This window comes from Platichthys flesus, chromosome 12, assembly GCF_949316205.1.
Source record: "Platichthys flesus chromosome 12, fPlaFle2.1, whole genome shotgun sequence".
Lineage (NCBI taxonomy): Eukaryota > Metazoa > Chordata > Actinopteri > Pleuronectiformes > Pleuronectidae > Platichthys > Platichthys flesus.
Window position 1 is genome coordinate 10,941,017 of NC_084956.1, and position 23,841 is coordinate 10,964,857.

Here is a 23,841-nt window from a genome sequence, read left to right on the forward strand (position 1 = left end):
AGTGCAGCATTATTTGTGGTTGTGATGATAACTTAAATATGACACCTGGATGCTTTCTGTTTAACACGGCAGTGATGAGCGTCTCTTTCACCGGAGGTGCAGACCATGCAGGAAGAGGAGGTGGAGGAGGAGGAGGGAAGCTTGAGAGGCCGTAAGTGGGGCCTGAGTAGTTTTTTTATCAGCTCACTGATATGAGACTGCTCAGTGCACTCCTTGTCTTTGCTTATCACGGCTAATTAAAACATTTGGATTCCTCTGGCTGGCTCTGGAGGAGAGTTGGTTTGTGTGTGTGTGTGTGTGTGCTTGGGGTTGTGTCTGAGCATGTGTGTGGGAGACGTGAGGAGTCGGAGGAAGGAAATGTAGAACTTTGAAATACTTCCTGTCCATCTGTGGAGAGAGGAGCTCAACCACTGACAGACATGCTGCTTCTATGGATGCAGAGACAACAACAAAGATTATGTTTTTGTATGCATTGGTTTTTTTTCTGGTTAGTTTGTTCATTAGCAGAATTATACAAAAACTACTCAACTAGTTACTCTAGTTGAATATTATAGGAATTGTTTTTGAAATAATAATATTCTAAACAAATTTGAATAACGCATATGCCGAGGTACGAAAAGAATGCAAAGTACAGATACTTGGGTTAAAATCAACTCAAGTAAGAGTATACGTACTGATTCAACCTCTTCTCAAGTAAAAGTATAACAGTCATGCTGAAAATGTAATATATATATATGAAAATATAAAAGTTTTCATAAAGACACACTAACTAAATCAAATATATATCAAATATATATATATATAACAGCACGTTGTTGACATTGGCTGATTCTGTATTTTCTTCCATGTTATCACTCCTTCTCATGGACACATGCACTGCTCCTCCTCTCCACAGTTGAGTCTCCCTGTCTTGGGTGTTTCATCTTGATCTTCCATGCACTGATACTTATACCACAAGGAATCCTTGAATGGTTTTGTTATTGTCCATTCAGGTTGAAATCTCTCTTGATGTACCCTCAAATACATTCAAAGGAGAGTAACAATAATTTTGTTGAAAATGTGGGGAGTAAAAGTAAAAAGTCAGAAAAAACAATTCTCAAGTAAAGTACATACCTACTACTTATCTACTTAGGTACAGTAAAAACGTACTTGTACTTAACACCTCTGCCTGTATGATGAGGGGTTTCTGTTATTTTTGAATCCCACTCAAGCTTCACCTTTTTCTCATCTGTCTACAAATACACACACACAGACCTTCTTAAAAAAGAGCCTGTTCTTTATGAGTTCTGGGTGGGCCTCATCTTTCTATCTTCCCTAATCCTCATCATGACCTCTGCTCCCCTGCTCTGACAAACAGACCTGGAATCAGTGCCTCTCTTTACAGACACAATGCTCTGACCACTGGGCTAATATAGTTGTTTCAACCTGTCAACTCCGCTCGGCCTAAAACCAAATAACAAGATTTATCAAGATCAGTTTGAATTGTACAGTTACATTAAATTCTTCTTCTTTGGTTGCACGACAGTCACTGTTTGCAGCGCAGCAAGGTCACAACAATGAGGGCTGATTGTGTGGAGCGGCTGAAATTGGCCACAGAGGTGTGATGTCTAATTTCCTTGTTAAAACCAGAGGGGGCCTGTGAGAGCTGATGTGTTTTCCATGTGATGGATGTGTCTTCCCCACAGGGAGTTGATGTCTTATAGCTTTACTGTAAATGTTTACATTCCTGCATGCACTGATGCTATCTGCTAATAGTTTCTGGAACAAGCCTGAAGAGTCCTCTGGGTGGGATTATATGCTGTTTGTGTGTGTGTGTGTGTATGTTTGCGAGTTGGCGTGTGTGAGCATGTGTGTGTGTGTGTGTGTGTGTGAGAGAGAGAGAGAGACCAGGTCAAAGGGAAGCAGATCTGTCTTTAAACAGAGGTATTAACCATGACCTCTCCTTCCTGAGTCCTGCCCTGTGTCTGCTTAGGGCCAACGCATTAATGGCAGCAAAACACACACACACACACACACACAGACACACACTTTTGTTTTGCATTTCCCGCAAAGCAAATACATTTAATGCTGATTATATTTGTTTCTTACAGAACAATCAACAATTGTCAGTGTCTGCATCTCGGGAGAGGGAAGCCTCACCCAACCTTGCTTAACCCAGACGTCTCCGTGCCAGCAGCCACTAAGTGAATACGATATTGTTTAATCAACAAGGCCCTTGAGAAAAAGATTCTTGTTACAATAGGCCCATCGGAAACTCATTGTGTAATTGCTGCCCAGGAGCCCTGAGAGAACGCTCTGTCAATAGATGTGTATCTTAAAAAGTGCAGCCAAGCGTGGGTTAGGTGAGGACTGTCATTCCTGTGTTGCTCGAAAGTAGCTCGGCCCCACCCTCGGCACATTCCTCCCAGCTGAGAAATCGGCAGCGACATAAAACACAAAAGCAAATTACATGTTACCAGTGCCGTTAATAAGTCCCTTTTAAATCTGCCATTTGAGGTCACGGAAGCTGTTGCCGATAATTGTTCAATGACGCAGACGAACATGTTCTCCTGCACGTCTGTCCTCCTCCTTTTTATTCTCTTATGAGCCCATTCATGGCGAGGCACATAAATAAAGCCCAACTCAAAGTGTTTACATACTTGAACTTTAGTATTTATACGTACAGTAATGCTCGATGGCTCCGAGGCCTACTGGCTGGAGCACATTCCTCACGAGAAGGCAGTTGAAGAAGTGGCACTGGCTGTGACCTCAGAGGGATTCAGTGATGATGGAGCAACGGATAGGGAATTCAGGTTTCACATTTTATGGTATGTTTCCATTGCTGAGATTGTTTTATCGATAACTGGAGCGAGACAATAACAACCAAGTTCCAACGTTGCTGAACTTAAAGCAGCAGGACAAAGTGGGTGTTTGAGTCACTGCCTGGTTCAATCACTCGTCACTGGAATGGAACCGGTGTTTTCTGGACACATGGGGCAAACATGTAAGCATGCTAACATGCTAATGTTAAGCTGGTGAATTGTCCATGTTGCTTTACTAATTTTGCTAAAGAGTTGTATGTTTTTCTATTTTTTCTATATACTGTATTTATACATTCTACTTATATTTCTTTAGTAGAATGTTTTCTTATTCTTCTACATTGGTCCACAGTCGATATTTTTTCTACATTCTATATTTTTCTATTTTTGGGGGGGGGGGGGTTTAAGGATTTATTAGCTTGGAGTTAAGTGTGACAGGGGAGAGAGTGCACCGGATTATGCTGATATGTTATGGCTGTTGAGACATGTTGAATTCATGAAGGCACAGTGAGAGCAGATCCTCAAAATATCCATCCAATAGATGTTGAGATATTTCCGTCTGGACTGAAGTGGTGGTGCCACGGGGCGGGGGGGGACGTGCTATAAAAAAGTCAGTTTTTACAACTTTGACCTGAGATACTTGATGACATGCATAAACAGTTTATCTAAGCTGTTAGCATTTTTTCTAACTTCTGTGATTGTTTGACTGCTCGTCTTTCGTCCCCATGAGCCTTTCTTGTGGCACTGTTACAACTGCAATTATGTTAATATGTAATAACATCAAAACAGATCTAATTTGTTATAAGTCAAAGGGCTGGTCTGGATGAAGTCTTTAAAGGCATCATGGTCATCCTGGGATTTGTCTCGGTCACCTTTCCTTTACATTCTTTTATTGGGAAACTGTGTGTGTTTGGCGCCACAGACGGGCTTCAGGCAAATAAGATACTCAACCGTTCACCAGCACAGTGTGTATACTCGGAGCTCATAGAAAGTGACCTACTTCACTGCCACATCTCTAACCTTTGTGTTGCAGAATCTCAGCTGAAAAGCAAATACACTGTGAAAACAAAAAGATAATTAGTTACCTAACTGTACCTTGCTGACTTAAAGTCAAAAAGAGAAGAGTGTTGTTTCTCATGCCCAGGAACCTGTTGGACACAGTGCCAACCACTTACAGTAGGGAGAGCTTGAAGTGGTGTTTTGATGCGAGAGATAGCCGAGGTTTGGGTCGGTGCCAGTGTTTGGTGCAGGGCGATCCTGTCCTGTGGCCCAAGGTAGCTTGTGGTGGGAACCGGGAAGTTGAAGCACCCATTTTAGATCTTATTTCTCCGGTGTCACAGCCTCTTGACTGAATTCATTTTTTATTTATAATATTTTCTGGACTTACAAAGACATACCTGCCTATCTGTCGACAAATACTTGCAAACATCTTGTACAAGATGACACAAAGGGATATCGCTTAACTTGTGGCACAAGTATACAATAGGTATTTTGTCTTGTGATTCCTGCCCACATTCGGAACGTCTTTTAAGTTCAGTCAAACCAACCTGACTGTCACGTGGAATCAGTTAAGAACTCCTCCAAAGAACTAGTCACGTTCATGTTTTTATTTTCACAGCAAGTGGCGCTATTGATTGTATCACTTTGGGATGAGGGTGCAGTCTTTTCAGTACGGATGATTAATGTGTGCTGTCTTGCGCAGCCCTGGACTCATGGTGCAACATCTCCACGGTCTATTGGCCCTCTATGAGTCATGCAGCACACAGGCCTATGCAGGACACACATAAAACACTTTTTTTTTTTTTACAATAACAAATGTTCTGCTTCTAAATATCATTTGGAGGAGCCAGTTACTTTTTTTATTATAAAACCAGTAAATGCCTAAATCAGTTTGCTGTTGTGTGCTTTTCTTCACATGCCACTGTTGGTATGACGTGTCCCTTTGCACCCGCACACATTTTGAAAGAGCGTACAGCGAGTTATTTTTTCATGCTGTCTCTGCACAACCTGTTGCTGCTTAATCTGTTGCTTTAGCATTGTGTGGAAAATAATTCACACACAGACGTTCTCTCCAGAATGGTCATAAACCTCCTGTAAAGAGAGTGTTCTCACAGGTGTTGCATTGAGACTAATGATCAATAAAGACGTCCCATAAATAACATGGATACCTACTAAAAATGTCACCGTGCTCGTCATACTTCTCACACTTCCAGAGAGGCTGCTTTCCCCTGTTGGGTTTGTATAAATTCAGGATTCCTTTCTGCTCGGTCTGGTCTCTTAAAATGGACTGTGACAGTGACGGAGGAGAAGGAAAGAGCAACTTACAGAATAGCTGATTTAAACGTGATCTGATTCACTGTATTTACTGATAAACTTTCTGAATAATTGAAATAGCATTTCAACTGTATTTCATTTCTATTTGGATTAATTGGGCTGCTGAATTCAAAGCATGATTTTGGTCAAGTGCATTTTAACTGTACGATATCATTTAGAATTTAATAATTATTCCCACTTCTCCTCGGAGTTCAATCTTTTATATTTTGTATTTTATTTAAAGCATTTCTGGGGGAATGCTACCATGAGTGTGAGGTGATCAAAACTCTGCTATACCAGCAATGTCTGGCTGCCCTACACTAAGTAGCAGAAAGACCTATGAAGCCTGGTCTTTGCCTTTCTGACACCCCCACAGGATCAGACAGAAAGAAAGCTGAAAGTTAAAACTCATGAAAACACTTAAATCTTGGTGTATCATTCAGAGATTTCCTCATGCAGATATGATCTAGTTGACAGTCTCAAGACAGCTGTGCTACTTGTCTTGTTCACAGCAGGGTAAAGTTTGCCATACGACCTTTGTTTTTAATGTCCAATAATAAAAACTTTTGTTCTCTCTCAGAATATCTGACTTTAAAGCCATGGTGAGAAACATTCTATAAATCCTGAACGCTTGACGAATATCTGTTTTTTTTTGTTAAAGAACATGGCTACAGGTATAGGAGAGGCGGTGGTCTAGTGGCAGAAACTTGGACCATGGGCAGAGAAGGTCTCTGGTTCGACTCCACGGAGAGACAACAAAAGATGAACCTGGATTGATCTGTCCAAAAATCCAGGAGTCTCCCTACCCTGTCTAGTGCCCCTGAGCAAGGCACCTACTCTACCTGTACCTATCTGCTCCCTGGGCCCCGTACATGGTCGCTCACTGCTCTGTGTGTCCTGCACCAGATGGGTCAAAAGCAGAGGTTACATTTCCCTACCTGCATGAGTGTGCCTTTGCATGTCTTGCATGTGTTTGGGACTAATAAATGCATCGTAATCTTAAGACATAAACATTATTCATGATCGGAAATCATTTATATTTCGGGGGAAAATCAATATTATTTGATCAAAAACCTCCGTAGTGTTGCACCCTGTATTAACTGAACAAAAAGCTGCCCACAGCTTCTAAAAAGTCAGAAGTCTTAGATTTGAAGCGATGCATGCTGAAGTCCAAAGTAAAGAACAAGCCTCAGATCATCATCCCCCTACAGGACATGCTGTTCATGCTCCAGGGCTGGCTGTAGTACTGCAGGTAGGGGTAGTACTGGTGGGCCTGGTACAGTGGCACAGTCACTGGGATGTGTACTCCATTCACATGGTGGTACTGGTTAAGATTGTCCCTCATCAGCACTTTCACAGCCACATTCTTTGGTGAGCTGCAAGCCGCCAGTTCGGCCGCCATCTGGCGCCGTTTGGTTTTATATCTCCGGTTCTGGAACCAGATTTTCACCTGGGTCTCAGTGAGTCTCAGAGCCGAAGCCAGGTCGCCCCGCTCGGGACCGGAGAGGTACCGCTGCGCGTTGAAGCGCCGCTCCAGCTCGTAAACCTGTGCGTGAGAGAAGGCCGCCCTGGAGCGCTTCTTTGTGCCGGGCCGGCACTGCCGCTCGTCGGATGAACTGCTGACCGTCACCTCGCTGTGGTGACATCCCTCCTCTTCTGCCTCCGCCTCTTCACTGCGCCGCTCCTCCAGGTCCACGGAGCAGGGCTGCTGGCGCGTAAAGCCTAGAAAAGATGACAAAAACATGTGACGACACAAAGGGTTTTGGCTCAGCCAAGGTCATCCGCTGCTGAAAGTCACTTCAACAAATGCAATAATTTCCTCGTTCATTCATTTCACTCGGGGGACAACGTGAATTAAACAAAAGAGCCGACGGTTAGAAACTTTAACAACAGTGACCATGACTTTAGTCTCTGATCAAAAAATGTTTCTAAATATTTTTAGATTTTTTCCCAAAGATTAAAATTACATATCCCTGTTAATACCTCTGAAAATATCTCATCATTTAGTTTGTCTTTTCTGGATTAAAACCAGATTAAATCTTTACAGTCCTATTCTGCCAAACGGAATAAAACTCCTCACCTTCTGTGAGCTCACTTTCCTCTCCCGTGGTCTCTTCCCTGTCGGTATCAGCTCGGAGGTTTCCAGAAGGCAGCCTGAGTTCAGGAGGAAGTCTCCCCGGCAGGATGCGGCTCTCCTCAGCGTCTTGGCGACACAGATCGGGGACTCTGGTGCCATTTGGCGCGCTGCAGATGTTGCGCTTTGCTCCGCACTGCTCCTCTGCGCTCCCGGTCCCGAGCGTTCCCCGAGAGTTACGTCCGCTGAGGATTGCTTTGATGGAGAAGGACGAAAAATCTAATGTCATGGTTGAAACAAGAGCACGGATAGTCCCTCACGCTCGGATGCGTTTTAAATGGAAGCATCAAGAGAACAGCCTCTGGAAAGCACGCTTCCTTACTGGTCTGATCTTTTCGCTGCTCTCTTTAATTCTAATTTAATTGTGGTGGACAAAGTTTTTGGTCTGCTAATGATCAGCCCACATCAGGACCTGTCAGGTCTATTACAATATTCTCAGCAGCAGCACCTCCAGTGTGCTCTTGATAGGCTGTTTTCTCTGCCTGGTCCCTCCTTCGCAACGCCCAGCTTCACCCTGTGATATGCGCTTCTAACTGAGGACGAGGGTCAGGGATTCGGTCGAAGCAGTTTTGTGTTTGACCTCAGAGAGCAGATTGTTTGTAGGAACAGAAGGAATTGTTTTTTAAAATGAGGTAATAGCTCAGTGCAGCTACACCTGTCAGAACTTGTTAGAAATATGGAGATGAGGCGTGTTAAGCAAAGCATAATACTGAGACTATTTTACTTGAATCGGGACCTACAGTGGAAGCTGTCAAGTCGTTTTGCTAAACTGAGCTGTTTGTGAAACTGTGTGTTTACCACATACCCGAGTGTAAACTGCTGTGAGAAAACCTTATGCACAAAGTTCCCAAACCGCGGGTAAAATTGGTGTTCTTTCAATTTTGGAATAACAAAGTACTAATTACATTAGTTAATTACTTTGATTTATGCTCAATTTGACTTCTACACTTCTCTGTGGAAACGCACTGACTTAAGATTTTCTTTACTTCTAATTCTTAAACGAATTTAACATGCCATCTATTCTTCTATTTTATGCGTAATATTATGCATGTTTGTGGCTTAAACGATTTTGGAGACCATGATGCCATAAAGTGTGTGAACAAAACTCACAGCAGAATTTTCACTGAATGATTAGACTAGAGTATTTTATTAAGGAAAGGTACCTCCAGCCTTGTTGCTGACATGACAGGAGAGTAGCGCCGCCGTGCGGTCATGATTTTGGTGCGTTAAGTAAAGAGACAAGACGATGACTATACACACACACATCCGCTCCTCTCTCACTCATACACCAGCCCGGGCATTACGCAATCAGCAGGCCTATCTCCGGAGAGGAGACGTGATGACAGACGCGATGATCTGCCTCCGCTGGGTTGTTTTGTTTTCTTCCTCTGACAAAACAGAGAAATCTCTCTGACTGCCACGGAGCTCAACGCAGCACACAGTGTAAGAACAATATGAAGCACGAGAGTTTGGCACATTTACACGACCTGACATTTTAGTTCTTTAAAATAACATACTCATAATAAATTCTGTTATTGTTGAATTAAGAAACCCTTCCTTCACCTCCATTAGATGCCTGAGTTATAATCTGAGAATAAAAAAAAATATTTCCACTATCCCTTTCTCTCCCGCGAGGTGGTTTCCTCCTGAACGCGCACGGGATCAGTTCGTCTCAACTTATCCTGACTCTGCATGTGCGTCCTCTAAGTCGCTACAGTCAGCAAATTACTAAAAATGTTTTCTACGGGACTGAAGTCATGCGCAAAGGGAAATGGTTTCTATTACGCACAAAAGAAAAAACTAGTTTCAATCTTGGTTTTGAGTTGTTCTCCGTCTGCAGAACTAAATGTATTTACTTCTAATCAGACAGCTCTCCTTCACTTAATTATTTTTTAATTCTTACTAGACCACATTTACATAACATTCTGATGTCATACTATTCAAGGTAACATTTTGGTATAAATGTAACTGCAGCTCTGCACAACTTTTTTAATTTCCATTGGATGGCATGTTGGCTGCCGGGACGTTCCTCGGAGGGCCACCACCGAGCTCCAGCTCCTCTGGCTTCTCAACACAGGTTTTCTTCTATATTTGGGCCCTGGCTCTTTTGTGGGCTACTTGAGTGGTTTCCCTTGGAGACTTTGTTTTGGGAGCTCCACGCCTCGCGCAGTGATGAGCCGAGCTGCTATCTTTGGAAGGATGCGAGATAGTGATCGCAGCGCCTGTCAGAGCAGCAGTGGCCAGGCCGCGCGTCCTCAGGCATCGCCGTCCTGTCGCCAGCTCTATTTACACTTGTGACTCTGCAGCACTTAGGGCTGACAACAGGTATGTCCTACCGGCAGCGCAGTAGCCAGGGGAAGTGGCCGGCGAGGCGACCAGAGGAGACAGACACTCGCCTTACGTTGCCATTCATCTCCATTAATAGTGTCTGCGTATTCGACCATGTCTGGGTGGCGAAGGTGTTTGATTACGTTCATCTCGCGTGTGTGTGTCTGTGTGTTTTTACGCGCACAGTAATATTACAATATAATTAAAGTTATCACATCCTGAGATTATACCGATTAAATTGTTATTTGATATATATATATAGTGGTAGTATTATTGTTATCATTGTTGTGTAGATGGTTATAATGTTATATATTTAGATATATAACAGATATATATTTAGAATTAGGGTTTATATATTTCCGGGGGCTACATCAGTCAAGAGAACATTTTCCAACAATATTTATCATCCAAATCTCTAAGTTTATTCGCTCTGTGGGTCCCGAGGATCTTGGCTGTCTGGTTAATGTCCGTCTGTGAATCCTGACCGGACATTAGGTCGCCTCCGAGTTTCTGGTTCTTGTCTCAGACCAAAGTCTATCTCAAGTTTTTCTCACAAGCAGAGAAAAAAAACACTTTCATGGCTTGACAAACAATTTGAGACGATGAGAAACTACATGCATTGGGAACTCAGCCGCTATTTATTTGAGTTTTCTATTCCCATGCACATGAATGTGGAACATTAACGTAACGTGCATCCTACAGTATCATATGCGTTCGGGAATGGGCACTTTATAAAAATGTGTACTGCATGGTTTTAAATACGACAATATAAGAGTGCTTGCACACACACACACACACACACACACACACGAAGCACACACACACACGAAGCACACGAAGCACAGTGCAAAACTGTCAATTGCATCATTTAATTTCATCATCATTGATCATTTTCAAAAAAGAAAAGCTGATTCAGACAAAAACAAAGGCTGCTGTTCAAACACTATCACACCGTCACAAATAGAAACATAATACTTTATACGACTGCATCGTTATGGTGCATGTTGATAATCCCGATGCATTTGGGGTTACAATTCAATGAGCCAGGCAGTCAATTCATAATGGGCTGATTATTGTGTGCATAATACATGTATGTTTTTTAAAAATTTCCAAACGGTCCATTTTCTGTTGCACGTTTTAAGCAACAGGACACATACGCACAGTCTTTGTTAAACGACTACATTCAATCATACAATCAAATATTCAACAGCAGGTTTAAAAACGTCTTGTATACTTTGTGGCTCAGAGAAAAAGGCGCATTTTCTGTCTCTCAGTCTGTGGGTCAGGGTTTCCTCACTATTTGTACTTTCTGTAGCGTGTGAAAGTTGTGGATTGTGCCATCCTTGCATCAGTTGATCCGATTTGTGTGCGTGAAGCCTGAAACATGCTTCTGCGTTTTCACGGGCCCGTAAGCGCAAGAGCCCTTCCGGGTCCCTTACGTGCTTATGTATCCCTCCTTACGTGCTGACGGGTGTCGACCCCCTTTTCTAAAATTTACGGCAAAGCTCCGCAAGCTCACTCAGCCCGCAAGGCTGTGATTGGTCTGCTCTACATCCCTTCTGGAGCTGCATTTCCGGTTTCATGCCCCATAATACCGGCAGAAATCACGGAAGATTTAGAAGAACGAATATGGACCAAATAGAAGAGCACTTGGCAGAAGATATCCGATAGTATGATCACTTGTATAACCTGTCACTGACTGGCGGATTTGTCCGCCAGAAAAAGGCTACGAGGAGCCGCAGTGGCTATGTAAATAAACAATCGACGAAGAAGAAAGAAGGCGTCTCTAAGGTCGTCTCGACAAAAAGCATTACTCCGCCTAGTGTTCTGGGCTGGGTTCAGGCTTAAAGCCTGAAACATGCTTCTGCGACTGCGTCTGCGTCTTTTCACGCCGCTGTGGCGCAAGACTCGTTTTCATTCATGCTTCCCCAACCGTTGCGCGTCTTACAAAGCAATTCCGCGCCAGAACACTAGGCGGAGTAATGCTTTTTGTCGAGACGACCTTAGAGACGCCTTCTTTCTTCTTCGTCGATTGTTTATTTACATAGCCACTGCGGCTCCTCGTAGCCTTTTTCTGGCGGACAAATCCGCCAGTCAGTGAGAGGTTATACAAGTGATCATACTATCGGATATATTCTAACAAGTGCTCTTCTATTTGGTCCATATTCGTTCTTCTAAATCTTCCGTGATTTCTGCCGGTATTATGGGGCATGAAACCGAAAATGCAGCTCCAGAAGGGATGTAGAGCAGACCAATCACAGCCTTGCGGGCTGAGTGAGCTTGCGGAGCTTTGCCGTAAATTTTAGAAAAGGGGGTCGACACCCGTCAGCACGTAAGGAGGGATACATAAGCACGTAAGGGACCCGGAAGGGCTCTTGCGCTTACGGGCCCGTGAAAACGCAGAAGCATGTTTCAGGCTTAAGTCCTATATTCAGCCATCCCGGAGGAGCCTGCCCCAGTCCTGATTGCGCACAGATACTGCGCTACCATGCCCGTATGCCCTGCAGAGTTCCTTGACAGGGTGTGACCACTGGCCCTTGGGGAGCCTGGCCTTGCGTCTGTGCGCCAAGGTTTCCCAAATTCATGTTCATGAAAGCATTGGCAGAGGTGGTACTGGGCGGCAGAGCAGGTAAACTGGAGTAAGTACAAGAGTAAGTGTTGGTGTACACCGAGCTGTTGTAGCTGTAGGCTGGGTAACTGTAGCTGTACGGGTTCGGAGCTCCCACTGTGTAGGACGAGTTATAGTTCTGGGATCCGCTGAGACAAGGCCTTCCGTCCCGGACCAGCACCGGCACAGCCACCCTCCTGGGCGGCGGTGGATGATGGTGGTGGTGGTGGTGGTGACCTGCCATCTCCAGAGTCTTGTCCTGCCGCTGCCTCTTGCATTTGTACCTCCGGTTCTGGAACCAGATCTTGACCTGGGTGGAGGTGAGCTTCAGGGAGCTGGCCAGGTGCTCTCTCTCCGGTGCGGACAGGTACCGCTGCTGCTTGAAGCGCCGCTCCAGCTCGAACACCTGAGCCTGGGAGAAGAGGACGCGCGGTTTCCTCCGGGTCCTCTGCTGCTTGGTGGCGGGTTTCTCGGAATCTGCATCCTCGCACTCGTCCCGCAACACACCGCAGCTGTCTGCATGGAGAATGGAAAAATGTATATTAATACCTGAACACCAAAATTTAACAACACATGGTAATTATTAAGTTATTTTAAATATTTATCCAACACTCAATTACTTCCTAATTTCCTTACACCGTGCTACATCAATTCATTTATATATTTCAAAATATATTTTTTTCTGAAATTGTTGAAGCATATAACTTATTTTGTAATGGGTATTTACAATATTCCCTAGTATCTGCAATATTTTCCCACACTATTGTTTATACAACATTATGTAGATATTTAAAGTATGTGGCCTGAGTAATTTGAAATATATAAACTGGAAACGTAGCACATGGGTTGCAAATTCTCTTACCAACATTTTTGCTCATATTTATTTGGAATTAAACCGACATCCATGACTTCACTGAAAGAATAAATTACTATTACATTTTCAAGTATTACCTGAAGGTAAACAAAACACAAATATTAACATGCGTATGTTAACATAAACATATTATATATTGAGATTTTATGTAAAATAAAATAATTAGTCTATCTTTGAATCTGTGATTAGAACTGATTTTTACTTCATATTTTTCTTGTTTCGATTATTTAAAGTACACTGATCAGTGTACACATATAAGCACTTAAAATAACCTCAAGGTCCATGTAAAGCAATTACATTTATTGATTCTAATGAACAGCATGAAAACCATTTTATGGGTTATTATTGCACAAGGTGTGGCACATGATATGTATATATATATATATATTTAAATATATTTGTATAACTATATATAAGGTGGTTTTAGTTGTCATTACAGAAAATAATAACCAATTAAACAGGGTTATTCAATTGAATATTAAATTCATTTAATATGAGCCTATTGATTAAAATCAGCTCAGATTTTTTATTCGACTTGTTTCTCCTCTGTTCATTTGGACCTCAGTTAAAACCACTTCTTTACCTTGTTATACAGTAAATCAACACATGGCCGCCATGTTGTCTATCAAAGTCAGTTTAAAAAACTGCCTGTAATTATTTAGCAAGAGAGATGATTACTTTTATGTCTGTGAACTTGTTGATCAGATTTGTATTCCTTTATTGGTAAATATGCAGTAACGACAACTTCATCCCCTCCTCGCTCGCTTGAGGATCACAGTGGGTTATAATACGCGTCTGTACTCACTGCTGTCTTGGTCCTCCTGCTCGGTCTCCAGCCGGAGCTCTGCAGAGTGGCTCTGCTCCGGAATGCCGAACATCTCGACGGGCAGACCGGATCCTACCAGCCGGTCCGGCACCGTCAGGGTGTTGAGGTACGACATCCTGTCCTCGCTCTCCGACAGGCCGGAGCTGATGGGGCTGGGACTGTCTCTGCCGGCCAGCATGCAGGAGGGCGGCGAGTGGGAGCGCAGGGGTTTGTTTGGGCCCAGCTGCTGTGACAGCGCACCAGGAAGACCGAAGCACGAGATCAACTGGAGCTGGTGCTGCTGGGTTTGTTGCTGCAACTCTAATTTGAGAATATCCTTCACAGAAAAAGGCGTGGTGGAAGAAGTTATGGCCGGACTGGGAAGCATTATCACCAGGAGCAGAGATATGACAGACAAACGGTCAGTAGTGGGTCCGAAATTGGACCAATTTGTCTACGGAGAGCGCGTAAAAGAAGAAAGTAGCCCGTGCGTAATGGTGAAGAATGGTCGCCCTGCGCTTGTTTGTCATGCAGACCGAGGAGGAGGACTGGCTTTCCTTCAGCTGTGACATCCCTCTCTTCTGGCTGATGTGTGTCTATGGCGAGAGAGGGAGGGAGAGAGAGAGAGCACGAGAGAGCGAGAGGTCGATCCTGTTTGGTTGGCTGAATTCAGACAGAGCTGTATCAGCAAAGACGCTGCCCTCTCCCTTTCAGTGACGTCCTGAAGCGAGGGAGGGATTGATTCTCTCTCTCTCTCTCTCTCTATCTCTCTCTCTCTCCCTCCCTCTCTCTCTCTCTCTCTCTCTCTCTCTCTCTCTCTCTCTCTCTCTCTTTCTCTCTCTTACTCTCTGGGAAATAATAAATACAATATATTAGAACCATTTACCCCCCCCCTCCATTTTAAAGTTATGTTATTTTTCACTGCAGAAAACAGAAGAAGCACCACTGAAGTCTTTGCATTTTCTATACGTCTTAATGTAATGCAGCGCTTTTTTTTATATATATGTATATATATTCGCTGAGTGGAAAAGCATTACATCCATTTTCCCCTTGTCTCTGCCGAATGGTCCCAAGACATAACAGCTCTTCCCATCATCACTGCGGTGGTTTTAAGATTACGCATATCTTCGTTTCCTGTCCTCGCATCCAATGGTTAAGATAATGTGCCAAGACTGTGGGAAATGAGATAAAATTGGCAACACACAAGAAGCCCGAAGAATATGAATGCAGTGTTTCTTTTGGTTATTTATGGTTCCCTGATTTGAGAAAGTTGTGCAGGATATTTTTCACAACCCAAATTTGGCCACTGCGATGTTTTCCCTTGACATTAGGTCAGTGTTGTGGAAAAAATGCCCTGAGTAAAATATTAAGAGAAGTGTGCTTAATTAAAATGATTAATGTGCGGCATGTAATAAAGTAATTATATAAAGTATCCTAATATTAATTAATAGTATAAGGAACAATATTTATGCGTACAAAACTAAAGAAGAGTAACGAGATGTTGAAATCCTCTGCAAAATATAGCAATAATGGTAATAATGATAACAATAACAATAACAATAATGCCTGCTCAGGAAATTTGACATCAACGATTATTATTAATTAAATCAGAAAACGTCCTTAACGTTTGGCGTAGGCCTGGGACATCACCAGAATAATTTATGTAGGTGTCCAATAAATAAAGGAAAAAAATATAAACATGTGAAACTGCTTTTTAATTTTACCTTCGCGCCAAAGGGCGAGTCTTGTGAAACGGGACACCTCTGCGATGGTCGCCAATCTGTGGCCAAGTGCAGGCGCCAGGGTCTAAAGGCCCATTGCGCGTAAACCGTGTGGAAAGAAAAGGAGAACATGCCGACATAATCTCATCCGCTCCCCATCAACATGGCGCTATTTAGATTAGGACAGAGACCCCCCCCCCCCCACACACACACACACATACACTACGGACACACACACATTACCACCTCCACCACCCACCCACCTCCTCTTTTAGATCTTGGTCTTTTAAAATTCTTCCCTTAAGTGGAGTGTGAAAGCATGGAGGAGGAATTAGGTCTGTGGAGAAAATGGGCATTTTTTCAACACAAAGACTTCAGCGATTCCAGAAAAAGTTAAACGGAGATTTTGCACCATGACACAACGCTGAAACAGCCCATTACTATAGTAGATCTTGATGGTTATTCAAAGGAAAAACTGCTATAGCTTTCTCACGGAAGAAGATTTTGCACAAGTTCTTTGCGTAAAAATGCAATAATCTGATCTATTCGTTTCCCCAAATATTTACAAAGCAATTTTTGTTTATTGAGTGCAGTGTTTCAAAACAAACAGTGATCAATACTAATGACTTTGGCACATTAAGTATTTAGGTCCAAATTGTTACAGATAAAAAGTGAAAAGTGGTTTAAAGTTTGTTTGGTTTATTTGAGGCTCTTTCTGTGTCCGTCTTGAAATCCGCTCCTTCCATTCATGTCAGTTCACGGGTCACAGACACAGCTCACTAATGGCACAATTAGCTCCTCAGCCCCAAAACGCGCACTCACGCGCGTGTGCAGCCTCCATTGACCATCATCGGTGGTCTTCGCGTGCCACCGGTGGCCCGAAGGTGGCCAGGCAGAGACTCGGTGTTTACGCAGCGGAAGAGTCTGTTTCCTGCCTGTAACAAAACCCAGACTCCCAGTCAGTGTCAAGGAGCTGCCCGGTGCTCAATGTGACTCGCTCAATACATCATCTCCCACGTTTTCAGAATCATCGCGATAAGCTGGGAGAGGTCAGGCCCACCACTCGGCTCTGGCTGCGGCGGCTCAGCCCTGCATGAATATGAGGGGTGGATATAGGGCGCATTCCTCTCCACTTCACTTTCTGGTGCATCTCTTTAAAGTTGGTGACTTGCCAGGGAGCGCTCAACATGTTTCTTCTTGTTTGTCTCCTTCTCTCTCTTCTTAGCTGTGGCAGGCTCACCTCCAAGCAGTGTCTCCTCTGCAGAGTGGCAGGTGTACAGTCACAGGCAGCAGTGGTTTCAGCAGAACCATGCACGCCTCCTGTGGGAAATGTTAAATGTTCCGGAGGTTTGATGACTTGGTAATGAGTTTTCCCCTGGGGTCTCTCATGCTTCCTTAAAGCCAAGAGTCGATTGGCATATGTGTGCACTCAAGCATCAATATCTCTTGTGTCTGTGGCTGCACTGTTCAGGCCTCATGTGTGTGTATGTGTGTGTTTGTGTGTGTGTTATGACATGACAAAGCTTTGTGGAGTAGCACTTAACATCTTGCTACAAAGCAGATGGTTGTTTACAGGTGCTACAGCCTGGACGTGTGATGAGGAACTGAAGTATGATGACCCATTTGTCCTACACAGCTCTGGGTAGACTGATAACAGCAATAGATTGTTTCAATGGGAAAATAGATCAGCTCAAGTGTGTCTGCACAATCTTTATTCCGTGTTGCAATGCGGAAGTGATGAGGCCCTAACGATTAGAAGACCTTTAAAATATAAAGCACAATCGCATGCAGAGTGTGTTTGCCGGACTTTCCTTCTTCCTCTTTATTTCACGGTCATCCGTTGGACCAAACTGTTGTGTGTGTCGGTAATGGCTCAATTCTTGGGTCCCGGAAGGTGAGTCTTATCAGCAGCGCATGCGACGGTGTCAGTAGCCAAGACCCAGACCCTGCTATTGTGCCGCTGCCTGAGCCGGAGTGACGGATGACAGCGTCTTCTCACTGGAGGAAGTGAGGAGGCCAGGGGCGAGCCCGGGGCCAGATTTTTTACCAAAAACCAGGCTCTCAGCCACTTACCTTCGGCTCCAAGAGTGCCAAATATTCCACGAAGGGCGGAGCCAAGGCGGTAGCTATAGTTGCATGTTGCAACAGCTCCCCAAAGGGCTCATTGGGTTGATGAGTTTACAGGAAAAAAAGATACTCTAATCAGGTAAGTTGTTTGAAAGATTGTGAGAGGGTGACGGCGTTTGAGAATCAGGCATCGACCGTGGAGACCATGAGAGGAGGAAGTGAGTTCAGGCCAGTCTGGGTCTCCTGCCCTTTGGCCTCCCCTGGGTCTCATAAATTAGCCCGCTGTAATTCTCCCCCAGACGGCCTTGCCCCAGCAGGTGTGTGTTTGTATACATGAGGGCTAACAGGGGATGTAAGGGCTGTAATGTCCATGATCTACGGTGTTGGGAATGTTGTTCAGGAGGAAACATGCAACCTAAATATGCTTATCCTCTCGGCTGCCACGCCGGCCGTGCAGATAAAGACTCTGTGGGGAGGCGGGCTCTCTCTGAGTAGGATGTGTGGGCCGTGGACGTTCCCTCTCGCTGACTCTATGTTGGCCGGAACGGGTGAACAAAATATTCATAATATCAAAAGGTTGAATCAAGTTCATCTTGCTTCTGCAGGGACTTGGTCGGACTCGCTCCGGCCATAATGACTCTCTTGGGGAAGACGATGTTGCTAAAGTAAAAGCATCCTGGCTTCAAGAGGTAAACATCCTTGAGAGTTAATGCTACAATCTCCCCGGTAGCCACAGCCGCGTCTTTATCACTGTGACAGTTTGTTTTGGCAAAACTTGTCCTCCTTATGAACTAAGTTTGATTTTTGTAAATAGTCGCTGTGTAAAATACCAAGCAATGCAGTTTCAGTGGCCTGCATTGCTGTTGTGTTGATAACAACAATGGCCGTTGCTAATGCTGCAGTTCAGATTGAACGTCCAAGACGACTTGGGTCCCAGCCCCAGTGTTTGCAGGCATCCGCTCTCATACAGATACTCAGCCCCACTGCTCTGTAGCTGACCTCTGACCTCTCTGTGACTAGAAGAAGTAAATCAGAAAACCTCCCTTTGTGGATTCATTCAATATCACAGGGCTCATGTCAGCTACCTATTTTGTGGCAGTTTGCTTTATGCAGACAAAAACAGACCAGTCAGCTATAGGGTGAACAAATTTCAGACTTGAGTGTTCCGCTTCCTGTCTTTGTTCTTCTGTTCGTTCTTAGCTTAAAGCTGTGGTCTGGAGAGTCGGCCAAAAGACGGCATCAATCAATTAGAATAGCTCCACTGTACAGACTCTGTGTTGGAGGTTCCACCCAGCCTCATGAGGTGAAGGACAAAACGTGGACTCTTTCATAGCCATCCTCTTTCATTGTCATCCTTCTCAAAAAGATGACCAAAGACAAGTCGTAGCAGTAATATCTGAAAGGAAACACACATTCTACTGTTTCTTTAATATTAATTTAACATGCGTTTTCCTCAGCTGTGCGTTTGTTTGTTTGTCAACAGAATTACACAGATAACTACGGCTTGTACTCACACGAAACTGGGTGAGAGGATGGGATACGGGCCGAACCAAGAGAGAACCAGGGAAATTATGGAACCAGACAGGTTCTTCAACAAGGTGTTGTATTTTCGGATAACAATTTCTGAGGGAATGAGTCACGGATCCTTGTGTACTTTGGTGCAGATCCAAATACAAATCAGTTTCTAGTGGATTTGTGTGGGGTTTGTTAAGAGGGAATGTTTTTTTAAGTTGTTGAAACAAACATGTATCTATCAATCATGTAGCTGAGATCATGTGGATTCAGAAGTGAATCAACAGTTCTTCTGTATCTCTAATAATCTCATAATTAGGTCTAAATGAACGTGACAGCTTTGGTGCCCCAAATTTTTATTGTTTAAGAAGCTATTGAGTAAAATGCCATCTGTGTGTCTGTAGGAAACAGAAAGTCTGGCTCAGTCCCAGGTGCAGAGCCACCAAGCAGCACGTCCAACACTGACTAATTATCACAGCACAGTGTTTTAAAGTTAACTTCTTGTATGGATTAAACAGATTAGTGAGTTTAAGAGATGCTGGTTAATTTAGTTGCATTCGGACAGAGCTACTGTCTGGTCTTTCTTTATCGTAATCTAACCAGCTAAGGTGTACAGTTCCATATTTATCGTACAGATGCGAGTGCAAACATGAGAGGGATGTCGATCATCTCAAAGTCAGAACACAAAGAAGCTCATTTGCCACAATGTTGAGCTGTTCCTTGATTCTCCATGAGCGACACGTGTGGTGACACTGACAGGATTCCTCTGACATCTGAAAAAACCTTTTCAGAACACGTGTTTTGACAAAGCATGAGTCTAGACAAACATACAGCGTTAGGCTTTTTCAACAATGGAAACAGTGTGGTTCCAACTGAGCACTCAGCACACTTTGCACATCTAAAATGCAAATAGCCAAGGGTGTTTTTCTAAATGGATTTCGGGGGAATTTGCATTTTCCAAAGAAAGTCTAAGTGTTCCCTGACAGGTTGAATTTGTGTTCCATTTGAACAGCCTAATCCAAACAACTTCTTAATCTCACATGTCGAGATATCATATTTACTCATGCAGATGATAAGGCTTTAGGTTTCCCTCTATGTGATGCAGTATAGACAGTAAACGATCCTGTTATAATATCCCTTGGCGCACACACAGGTACGTATACAGATTCACACTTGCAAAGGCATACAAGTACGAATACACTGGTCGGAATGCAGACAGACGCACACAGGGCCCGTGTGTGTTATTGAATGCATGCTCCATCAGTCATTGCACTACACAAGGAGCAACAGGGAGGTCCTGTAGCACACTGTTGTTGCTGTGTCTAGTCCCTTGTTAGAGAATTGATGACACTGTCTTTGGAAAACAAACACGGCGGGAAGCTAAAAAGGTGGTCACTCACCACAGCTCTCTGACCCAGAGAAACAGAGGCCATCGTAACATGTGAGCAACGCTGCAGCGTCCCCCTTGGAATGTGCTCCAGTGTGTGTGTGTGTGTGTGTGTGTGCGCACACGCTCTTGTTTGTGTTTCTGTGATACCACAGCTGGAATGTGACTGTCTTGTGCCTGAATATGTGCCTTTGTGTGTCTCGGTGTCAGCGTTCTGCAGCAGCAGTGAAAACCAGAATGCAATATGAAAACACTTTGATAATAGAAACCTTGTTGGCACAACCTTTTTTGTGGTGATATTTGCCTTCGACTGCTAGATGCCAAAATAAATGTTCAACATATCAACGTCAAGGAAATAAAGAGACAGTTCCTGTGAATGCTCTGTGAAGGTTTGGCTGAGTAATGCATTCATCTCCATGTGACATACTCTCCCTCTGGGCACTGTCTTGCCAAGGGCTACTGCTGTCAGTCCCCGCTCTGACTCACACTTCACATCACAGTGCAGACCGGGGCCCCCGGGGCATCCTGGTATCGAACACACCAAAACCCTCCTCTGGGCCCCCGAGCCTTGTTCTGGGAGCTCAAATCCCATAATTGCAGGGCCTGACAGTTATAGCTAACATACAAGAAACCCTCACCTGGTCGGAAAGAATGAAAACATCTACTGTCAAAGTGAAGCGATGAGATGAGGGGGGGTGGTACCCGCTGTGGGGAAAGTGAGTAACCTTTGGGACACAACAGAGAGAGAAAACAGTAACCTGATGTTCTGTGATAACTGGGTTTAGGATTAACTGTATCACCTTTGTGAAGTCAACTTTATATGGGATTAGTTGTAAATGATGCTTTAATAGTCGGTGTTGATTGATGGTTTATCTATCAGGCACAAGACAGTATAGTTTATAACAGATTTTTCCCATCCTAGATTTTTTACCTCAGTAACTTCCTGTATTATAAAGCATTAACTGATCATTTTAATGATTTATAGTTTATTCATGAATTCCGCTATCACTGAGTGTAAAGCAATACTTTTGTTCCAGTTGAGTCAGTGGAACTAGCTTTAAACACAACACTGGTTTATCTCTGTATGAACTGTAGTAACAGGTCCCTAGTGGTAAGACTTAATTAGTCTTACCACTACATAATTGTAGTGGTAAGACTAATTCAAGACAGTGACGTTGTAAAACCTGTAAAACTCTAAACCATAACCTGAAAGTCACCAGAAGACTCCATAAACTGCAGAGAACTGCAGCATTGGATGATTGATCACAATGAGACGTGACATGTTTCACATTGCATGACATTATTTGACTGACTGTGAGCAAGAAATATGAATTACTGTTTAAGTAACGTAACTAAACAAACTTGGTCGGGGTCATGCAATGGCCTTGTTTGACAGAAACAGTAGGAGCAATCACAGTCTTAAAATAGATACATAAACTACTAAAGAGCTCCTCGAGTCATGGTTTAAAACCCATAAAGATATTATGCTTGGAATAATCATTTGTGGCTGATACAGTTTTCCAGTTTATTTACCCAGTTATAAATCTAAAAACATATATTTTCTAAAGCCGGTGAAGATGTACATTCTGCCCGTTTTAGAGGTTTAACTGCTGGACACAATATGTCTCCTGTTGACTGGAGGCCGTGAACAAGACGTATGTGTACACGTGTAACACTGAGGTTTAACGGGAGAACAGAGAAACTTTGCCCCTTCACAAGATGAATGTGAAAAAAAGAAACCTTCCAGTGTCAAAGTGCACATTAATCATTCTGCTCAGTGAAAGTCAAACACACACAAACAAAAGAACACTGCAGGGATCCATTTATTTTTTTGAGGTGTCATTTTTAGTAAGTATTAAACATCATTAAAGGTGTTACCTACAACTCATAAATCCTATAATAAACATGCTTTCATTTATGAAATGAATAAGCTTTAATGCATTCCACCACATGTAAACCTTTAGATATTCAACAAAGTCAAAAATGCAACAGCTTCATTACTGATTAAGTCTAATTAAGAGTAAATAGTAACTTACTTTTAAAGAGAAAAACTGCCCATTTCATTTCATTTTATTTTTTATTTTAGATTAAAGAAGTTTATTGTTACTGCCTAATTAGTTTATAATACATATTTTACTGTTGTATCTAGATAAATTGCGATAATTGTAACTAATTTATACTCTGTTGCTGCAATGCATGTATTATAATGTGACCATATGTCTGTGCTTAAACTGTGACTCAGTAACTATTGCAAGAGTAACTACGGCTCCTAGATGTATGTGGTGCAGTGAAAGTTGCATTTTCGTGGAAAATGTAGTGGAGCTGCAAAGCTGCATAAAATGGAAAAATCCAAGTCAAGTACCTCAGAAGTATTATTAAGTAAATAAAGTACTGCACTGGGTAAATTTACTTGATCAAATGTTACCAGCTCCCTGAAAGCCAACGTTTATAAACCATTTTGATCCCTTATTAGAAGTTGAGACTGAGTTAATGTACCCCTCCATTTCTCTGTTTAACCACATGACTAGTTTGAGCCCTGCAACCGCCGCTTCTTCTTCACCAGACAGAAACATCCAGAGTGATCACTGAGGCCTCAAACACACTGAGCTCTGCCTCCAGTGCAGCTGAAAAGCTTTCTAACTAGCTCTAGCTCCTGGTGGATGGCGAGCAGGTTGAAGTGGCCTTCATTTATCAACTAGCCCTGCTCCTGCTGACAGCTGCAGGGGAAGGAACAGAGGAGCCGGAGGATTACAGATACGGCTCAGCCAAAGCCCTCCAAACAGAACAGATAAAGATCCTTGCATTAATTTATCCACATAGCTTTACACAGAGAGTTAGATAGTGTGGGGGCCAGGCTTAGTGACTGTTCAGGCAGTGTTCAAACATGGTCATACTTGGTGGGATGTGCAGCCACACCTTCTGAAACAGAGCTTCCACTGTTAAAGATGAAACCATGCCAGATGATCATTCTGTCTGTGAGTAACTTCACATCAATTATTTAACATAAATGATTATTCATATTGTTTTATATAAACAATTGTTTATATATAATGTAATGTAAGTACAACGTAATATAGTACAATGTAGTATCAAGTCATATGATGTTATATAGTAAAAAAACTAATGTAATGCAATATAATATAGTGTTATATAATATAAAGTAATACAATGTTATATAGTCATATAATGTAATATAGTATCATATAGTTTAGTTGATACAGTAAAATGTAATATAATATAATATAAATCAAAATCAAATCGAAATCAAATCAACCCAAATTGTTTATTGTCACA

At 43.0% G+C, this 23,841-nt stretch overlaps 2 protein-coding genes across 2 annotated transcripts; both read right to left on the reverse strand.

The window, feature by feature from the left end:
• Nucleotides 1-4,214: 4,214 nt before the first annotated feature.
• nkx3.3 (NK3 homeobox 3) lies at nt 4,215-7,658 on the reverse strand. Its single transcript, XM_062400495.1, has 2 exons — nt 7,192-7,658; nt 4,215-6,833 (listed from the first exon to the last, which is right to left on the reverse strand). Exons 1-2 carry the CDS (start codon nt 7,472-7,474, stop codon nt 6,301-6,303), a joined length of 816 nt encoding a protein of 271 aa, XP_062256479.1. The 5' UTR covers nt 7,475-7,658; the 3' UTR covers nt 4,215-6,300.
• Nucleotides 7,659-11,995: 4,337 nt separating this feature from the next.
• Nucleotides 11,996-14,505, reverse strand: nkx2.3 (NK2 homeobox 3). The gene is made up of 2 exons (XM_062400518.1): nt 13,861-14,505; nt 11,996-12,697 (listed from the first exon to the last, which is right to left on the reverse strand). The coding sequence occupies exons 1-2, from the start codon at nt 14,246-14,248 to the stop codon at nt 12,057-12,059; spliced, it is 1,029 nt and encodes a 342-aa protein (XP_062256502.1). The 5' UTR covers nt 14,249-14,505; the 3' UTR covers nt 11,996-12,056.
• Between the last annotated feature and the right edge of the window lie 9,336 nt (nt 14,506-23,841).

Excerpts from the sequence above, each read along its gene's own strand:
- nkx3.3 (XM_062400495.1), bottom strand. The coding sequence starts at position 7,474 with ATGACATTAGATTTTTCGTCCTTCTCCATCAAAGCAATCCTCAGCGGA. Across the intron at positions 6,834-7,191 it reads GGAAAGTGAGCTCACAGAAG|GCTTTACGCGCCAGCAGCCC; the intron begins GTGAGGAGTTTT and ends CATCTTTTCTAG.
- nkx2.3 (XM_062400518.1), bottom strand. The coding sequence starts at position 14,248 with ATGCTTCCCAGTCCGGCCATAACTTCTTCCACCACGCCTTTTTCTGTG. Across the intron at positions 12,698-13,860 it reads GCAGGAGGACCAAGACAGCA|ACAGCTGCGGTGTGTTGCGG; the intron begins GTGAGTACAGAC and ends TTCTCCATGCAG.